We start from the raw sequence: 8,237 nt of genomic DNA, 5'->3' as shown, positions 1-8,237 counted from the left end.
CACACTACACAAGCTGATGAAAGTTCTGGCTAAAGTCTGGTTAGTGAAGAGATGGACACTTTTTAAATGGCCAGACCAGTGAATATAAAATGTCAGGAAATAAAGCTGGCTTTACTGAGTCCTCAATGCCTTACTGAGAATGTCAGTTTGAATTAGGATGGCCTAAGAGCCAAGTGATCTTGAAAGCTTCTGGAAGAATAGACTGTTTCTAGGTAACTTTATGCAGTTATGATCAGTCTAGGGAGGTCCTGACCTGGGGTTCAGACAGAAATTCTGCAGTTGGCCTCTGAACCTTCAAAGACCTTTGGATTACCCAGATCATCTGAGAAGAGACCCTGTGGAGCAGGGGTCCCCACGGAATCACTAGGAACCTGGCTGCACAGCAGGAGGTGAGCTGCTGGCAAGCCAGTGAAGCTTCATCTGTATTTGCAGCCGCTCCCCAATGCTAGCATTACCACCTCAGCTCCACCTCAGATCATCAGGCATTAGAATCTCATAGGAGCACCAGTCCCCGGTGCCAAAAAGGGTGGGGACAGCTGCTATAGACTGACCTTAAATTATGGGAGGTCGCCAAGGTTATCCTACTCAATCCCGTTTCCGAAATACAAAGTCTTTCTTAGAAGGACAGAACTGGCCTGGGGCTGCCCATAGAACCATATTCCCTAGAGAGTGCTCCCTGGAGGGGGCTCACCTCCTCATCTAGGCCAACAAGAACTTATGGCCTAGATATCTGCATGATGCAAACAAACCAGGACTGTCTAATGACGCATAACAGGCAGTAGAGGAAAGCAGTTAATATGTTGACAAAGATTGAAAATTTAACCAAGATGACCTTATGTTAAGAATACTGCATAAAAGAGAATAAGGTCTTTGATCTGAAAACCAGTGGGAAAAGGGAAAGATGAGAAAAGATCTAACAGGCACTTCAGAGAAGCCACTGTCATTTCATTAGCCGTAAAGTTCCCATTCCTGGCACTTACTAAACAGTCATTATTAATACAGCACTTGCATCAGACGATCAATTTAATAATGCTACATGTTTTCACTTGGCTTTATTTAGCATAAAATGGCCTGGAGAGGAAAAATGAAATTTACTTATTTATTTTCCTACCTCTCTTAATTATGCTAGCCTCAGACTCAAAGACAGAAGAATCATATTCTTCAGATATTAAATCTACTTCTAAAAAGAGATTTCTTTGCAGTAAATGAGAAGAGTAACATGAACAGAAATGGCTGCCACAAAGTCTGACAGAGCTAAATTATTCATGTAAAACATTCCTTTGAACAAAAAGAATTCCACCAGAAGATTAAGCCACTATGATGAAAGAAGCCACTGTTAGTCAACCCTCATATCAAACTTCTCCACAAGGGACCCTGTACAAATAAATCTTCATTAATAAATACAATAAACTACGAATTATCTGTAGTCCGATTATTCAATCCTCTTTAGCCATCTCATTTCTGTTCTTGTTTCTCTCTTTTGTCTTCAATATATTTTATTGCTCATTAATATCTACATCTTTGAAAAGACCAATGAAGGACTCAAAGTCACTAAGGTATAACATGTTAAATATCTAGTTTAAAGTCTTACCTGGAGGAGAAGTTTAATAATCAAAACACAGTTTTGGTTCTGCTGTTGAGTTTGATTATTTGTGTTCCTACTTATCCGTAGATAATCAAAAGTAGAGCATTTGCAGACAGCCATTCCACAGTGCTTAAATACTCTTAGATACATATTATCATTTACTATCAATATGCTACAACCAGATAATTTTTTTTAGAATTACCATTATAAGACTGCTTTCATTTTCTATGATTTTAGCCATTTCTGTATACCATCTGCAAATATCTGACTATATGGTAGGAAATAGATTTTTAGCTAGCTGCTATGTGTATTAAGGTGGAATGTTGAAAGAGTTGTATTTACAGAAGAAATATGTGGCTGTGCCCCAAAGCTTATTTCCTGCTATGTTCTGGGATTTTCATCTTCTAGATGGTCACTCTCCCACGGTGAGTTAATTAACACCCCTATGAAGTCAAAATCAATATGTGTGTCACATTTAGAATGATACTGCTCGCTTGGAAGAACAGGAAATGCATCACAGGAAAACCATGATGTTTGTGGTCAAATTAAATTTCTGGGCCACGGAGGTTGGCTAATTCTCCCCAAGCTATAAAGGAAGGATATGTGCACCTGCAGCCCCTCAGGACTGTGAAGGTCTAAGGCACAGGTGGCCAACCGAAATGTTTTCAGGAGATAGACAGATAAGGCGGGTAGGGCAGTAGTGTCACAGGTAGAAGCACTTCTAAGTGCCTTTCTAAATACTTTTTAAACCTTGGAGGGTCCAACCAAAACACAGTTATTGGCCAAATTTGAACCAAAAGCCACAAGTTTACCATCTCTGAGATTTACCAGAGAAAGAAAACAAAAAAGGCTTGCATAATAAGTAATCTCATAGCGGGGAGAAGGAACATGCTAGACTAGACATGGATACTCAGAAGGCCATCGGCTGACAATGAACTACTGTGCACACTTCTGTCTTATGTGATAATTATGCATCATTGCAATGTCTGTTTTCAAGGTTAGCCTTTTAACTCTCGCTCTTGAGAATGTCTATTTCCATTCACATTGTTTTGCAACCAAGAAAGTAAATCTAAATTAAATTTCAGAAGCACTACACTGATGGAAAAATGGAAACAAAACATCTTACGGTAACAGACATCTGTTAGACTTTTTTTTGGTATGTATTGTAGTACAGTTGTCTGTTTTAAAAGTCCATTTCAAATACTGATTTTCTTGGAGATTTCTTGACTTTATGACTGACAATTTTTAAAAACCAGTGGCTTTCAAACTTTTTTGACAGTGACCTACATGTAAAATACATTTCACATTAAAACCTAGTATACACAAACATAGGTGTATATATTTTGTGTGTAAAAATTTTCAGGTTATATAAACCGATGATCTATGAAAAAATCTTTCCTTTTGGTGGTAAATGCTGATTTTTTTTCTGTTCCTTTTTTAATTGCTAGTTTCAACTAAATTAATCTTAGAAACCATGAAACGGTTCCAGTCACAACCTGAAAAGCTTTGGTTCTATGATAAACAAAAAAGCAATCAGAATATTTTACTAACCAAAAAAAAGTCTCATCCACTTTCCAATTTTTCTGTGTATTCCTCCACAGAAATAGGAGTATTCCTTGGCTTTTTTTTCTCCTACTCTCCTAATTTTTCCAATCTCTAGATGAGGTAAGTACAAATTACTTCCAACTAACTATCAAAGCCCTGCAGTGAGTTTAGCACCTTATATTACAGGTTTTTAAAACACATGTTACATTACAGTTTTTTAAAGTAACTATATGTAGCTATAGTCTTTTTATCACCAGAACACTTGGTAGAAGAAATAATTTCTGAGTTTATATCGATAATCTAATTTTATCAAGGTAGAGATATACTTGAATTTCACAGGCATTACCACCCCCCAAGTAACTAAATAACTCGTTTACATATCATATATGATAATGTGTAGAAAGAAGTGATTATTTATGCCTGTCAGATATTAAATCTACTTCTAAAAAGAGATTTCTTTGCAGTAAATGAGAAGAGTAACATGAACAGAAATGGCTGCCACAAAGTCTGACAGAGCTAAATTATTCATGTAAAACATTCCTTTGAACAAAAAGAATTCCACCAGAAGATTAAGCCACTATGATGAAAGAAGCCACTGTTAGTCAACCCTCATATCAAACTTCTCCACAAGGGACCCTGTACAAATAAATCTTCATTAATAAATACAATAAACTACGAATTATCTGTAGTCCGATTATTCAATCCTCTTTAGCCATCTCATTTCTGTTCTTGTTTCTCTCTTTTGTCTTCAATATATTTTATTGCTCATTAATATCTACATCTTTGAAAAGACCAATGAAGGACTCAAAGTCACTAAGGTATAACATGTTAAATATCTAGTTTAAAGTCTTACCTGGAGGAGAAGTTTAATAATCAAAACACAGTTTTGGTTCTGCTGTTGAGTTTGATTATTTGTGTTCCTACTTATCCGTAGATAATCAAAAGTAGAGCATTTGCAGACAGCCATTCCACAGTGCTTAAATACTCTTAGATACATATTATCATTTACTATCAATATGCTACAACCAGATAATTTTTTTTAGAATTACCATTATAAGACTGCTTTCATTTTCTATGATTTTAGCCATTTCTGTATACCATCTGCAAATATCTGACTATATGGTAGGAAATAGATTTTTAGCTAGCTGCTATGTGTATTAAGGTGGAATGTTGAAAGAGTTGTATTTACAGAAGAAATATGTGGCTGTGCCCCAAAGCTTATTTCCTGCTATGTTCTGGGATTTTCATCTTCTAGATGGTCACTCTCCCACGGTGAGTTAATTAACACCCCTATGAAGTCAAAATCAATATGTGTGTCACATTTAGAATGATACTGCTCGCTTGGAAGAACAGGAAATGCATCACAGGAAAACCATGATGTTTGTGGTCAAATTAAATTTCTGGGCCACGGAGGTTGGCTAATTCTCCCCAAGCTATAAAGGAAGGATATGTGCACCTGCAGCCCCTCAGGACTGTGAAGGTCTAAGGCACAGGTGGCCAACCGAAATGTTTTCAGGAGATAGACAGATAAGGCGGGTAGGGCAGTAGTGTCACAGGTAGAAGCACTTCTAAGTGCCTTTCTAAATACTTTTTAAACCTTGGAGGGTCCAACCAAAACACAGTTATTGGCCAAATTTGAACCAAAAGCCACAAGTTTACCATCTCTGAGATTTACCAGAGAAAGAAAACAAAAAAGGCTTGCATAATAAGTAATCTCATAGCGGGGAGAAGGAACATGCTAGACTAGACATGGATACTCAGAAGGCCATCGGCTGACAATGAACTACTGTGCACACTTCTGTCTTATGTGATAATTATGCATCATTGCAATGTCTGTTTTCAAGGTTAGCCTTTTAACTCTCGCTCTTGAGAATGTCTATTTCCATTCACATTGTTTTGCAACCAAGAAAGTAAATCTAAATTAAATTTCAGAAGCACTACACTGATGGAAAAATGGAAACAAAACATCTTACGGTAACAGACATCTGTTAGACTTTTTTTTGGTATGTATTGTAGTACAGTTGTCTGTTTTAAAAGTCCATTTCAAATACTGATTTTCTTGGAGATTTCTTGACTTTATGACTGACAATTTTTAAAAACCAGTGGCTTTCAAACTTTTTTGACAGTGACCTACATGTAAAATACATTTCACATTAAAACCTAGTATACACAAACATAGGTGTATATATTTTGTGTGTAAAAATTTTCAGGTTATATAAACCGATGATCTATGAAAAAATCTTTCCTTTTGGTGGTAAATGCTGATTTTTTTTCTGTTCCTTTTTTAATTGCTAGTTTCAACTAAATTAATCTTAGAAACCATGAAACGGTTCCAGTCACAACCTGAAAAGCTTTGGTTCTATGATAAACAAAAAAGCAATCAGAATATTTTACTAACCAAAAAAAAGTCTCATCCACTTTCCAATTTTTCTGTGTATTCCTCCACAGAAATAGGAGTATTCCTTGGCTTTTTTTTCTCCTACTCTCCTAATTTTTCCAATCTCTAGATGAGGTAAGTACAAATTACTTCCAACTAACTATCAAAGCCCTGCAGTGAGTTTAGCACCTTATATTACAGGTTTTTAAAACACATGTTACATTACAGTTTTTTAAAGTAACTATATGTAGCTATAGTCTTTTTATCACCAGAACACTTGGTAGAAGAAATAATTTCTGAGTTTATATCGATAATCTAATTTTATCAAGGTAGAGATATACTTGAATTTCACAGGCATTACCGCCCCCCAAGTAACTAAATAACTCGTTTACATATCATATATGATAATGTGTAGAAAGAAGTGATTATTTATGCCTGTGAAACTGCACACTTTCAAACTAGACGTCATGCTTAAAGCATCCTTACCTGACAATGTAAAGCTAACGAGCTTCCGAGAATGCTGACTGCCTGAAGCACCTCCTTCCATGCCTTCTGCCCCCATCTGTAGAAAGAAAACATGAATCTGCACTTTCACAGGAGTATGATGCTACTCAACCATCCTAGGGAACCATATATGTTTGCAAATAGGATGATTTTTGTATCAAACATGTATTTAGTATACACCTTTTCCTATGCTACGAATCTTGGAATTGAGACACAAATGCAGATTCTTAGAGATGAGAGAAAAGATTATACTCAAACTTAATCTCTACCCAAAATGAAACCAACGTGAGCTTCCAAATTCCTTGGGCTATGAATCAACTTAATTTATGTCCTTTTATTTCTTTGATAAGAACATAGTTAATATGTAATAAATATGTTATATTACTATTACTATATTAAAACATTATTTAATTTAAAAATTAAACATCAAATTCCTTCAGATTTGTTGGGAAAACCTGGAATAAACTAAATAGATGATTTATATCAGAGTCATCCATGTATATGTAAAATTATCCTCTCACCAAATATTTCTGAGTGACCACGTGGATGTCCCATTGCCCTACACAGATTCCTATTTTATTATGCTACAGGTACCTGGCACATGCTATTATAATTAGTTATAATAAAACTCTGCAATGCTATTGTACTAATTATTGTATTGTGAAGCTTCTTCCTAAAACCCTTTGAGTAAATTATGTTTCACTTGAATCCACTTATAGCAGATTTAACCACATAGCAGATGTAACCTCTAAATTTATGTACAATTAGTGCTCAATTTATAGTACACTAGTAAAAAAGACTTTCATGGTTCTCTAAAAAACAAAGTCCACAATACTGTAAGGGACAGAATTGAAAGCAGAATATATTTTGAATAGTTGGGAAATAGAAACTACATTTTAATTCTAACGTTTAGGTTAAGCTCTTCTATCTTATCTTTGTGGGCACTCCCACACTCCAATAAAAATCATATGCCACAAAGAAATAAAACTTTCACTAATACAAGAAAAGTTGAAAATTTTTCAAAATAAATTCCATTCCATTCTTTTCAAATATAAATTTCTACTTCCTTCGCTACTTCCTGTAACTTAGTCAAACTATTTCCTGTGACACTTCTTCCTGATTGTTTCACATGTCATTTGCAAATATGCTAGGGTACCATCTGGGTCTCCTATCTCATTCTATCCAAAAAACCAATTCCTTGATGACATTGAGTTGGCACTCAACAGATATGTATGGTGTACTATATTGTGTGATATCTCTCTGCCTCGTCACCTCCAGGTTAACTAAAGCAGGGATAACAGCAAACTGGTCAGACAACTGATCACTGTCACAATCTAATCCTGCTTTAACCACACAAAACCCCAGATTATAGAGTGGTAAATAGCGACATAGTACAGACCCTCAGCAGCCTGCCCCTCCTGTGCTCTGGGTAAGCCAGACATCTGATAAACCATGGCCTCCCTTTAAATGGATACTGCTCCATGAGTTGTACCACCCCCAAAGACACGACATCTCCTCCTGCTAAGGGATACTCAAGCTAAATGAGCTAAATGAGACCAAAAAGACTCTAGTCCGTCTTTATTTAAAACCTATTTAAAATATTATAAGATATTATAGAAACAAAAGAAAATGTCCCTGAATTCTCTTTTTTAAATGTAATTCATTCTGGAAAAAAGCTAATGTGAAACAATTCTCACAGAATTCGGAGATAAAGTTTCCTTTACTACAACTGTGGCAAAACGCTCATCTGAAATAATACTGAAAGAATTCAATTTCATCACTGATGACAAAAAAGCCAGGAAAGACCAAACATTACCACTAGATATAGGGACATCAGTGATAATAAACACATCTGCACTCACTGTTTAGAGAGTTTTTTAAATAAACTCATTCCATAGATTCATTCCAGGAAAACCCAGAAGCAACACTGTCAACCAAGTATGGAAACAATACATGGTAGTGAGTGATGGTAGCCTTTATCTGTCCCTGAAGCCAAAGGATTTCCTGTTCCAAGTGTCTGAGATACGTATCACTGTGTACTCTGATAAATGATAATGACGTCAAAGTGCCAATGACAGAGAAGACACAATGTTTTTTATCTTTGACTCACTGCAAAAGGATATGTGAGAAAGGAGACCATATGATTAGGATGGTAGCTTATTTCCTACCCTATAGAGTTACTCAGTTATTTCTTCCGGGACTATTCTTTGCAACTGGTCATGGAAT

General features: G+C 35.8%; 1 protein-coding gene across 1 annotated transcript in view; it reads right to left on the bottom strand.

Moving 5' to 3' along the window:
* The window catches only part of HECW2 (HECT, C2 and WW domain containing E3 ubiquitin protein ligase 2), a 204,836-nt gene that overhangs the window by 120,707 nt on the left and 75,892 nt on the right, over window positions 1-8,237 (bottom strand). Inside the window, exon 4 of the mRNA XM_011369257.2 lies at window positions 5,994-6,069. Coding sequence (XP_011367559.1) covers window positions 5,994-6,069 — 76 coding nt within the window. The remainder of the gene's footprint in view (window positions 1-5,993; window positions 6,070-8,237) is intronic.

This window comes from Pteropus vampyrus, unplaced genomic scaffold (assembly GCF_000151845.1).
Source record: "Pteropus vampyrus isolate Shadow unplaced genomic scaffold, Pvam_2.0 Scaffold146, whole genome shotgun sequence".
Lineage (NCBI taxonomy): Eukaryota > Metazoa > Chordata > Mammalia > Chiroptera > Pteropodidae > Pteropus > Pteropus vampyrus.
This window is presented reverse-complemented; position numbering and strand designations above follow the sequence as displayed.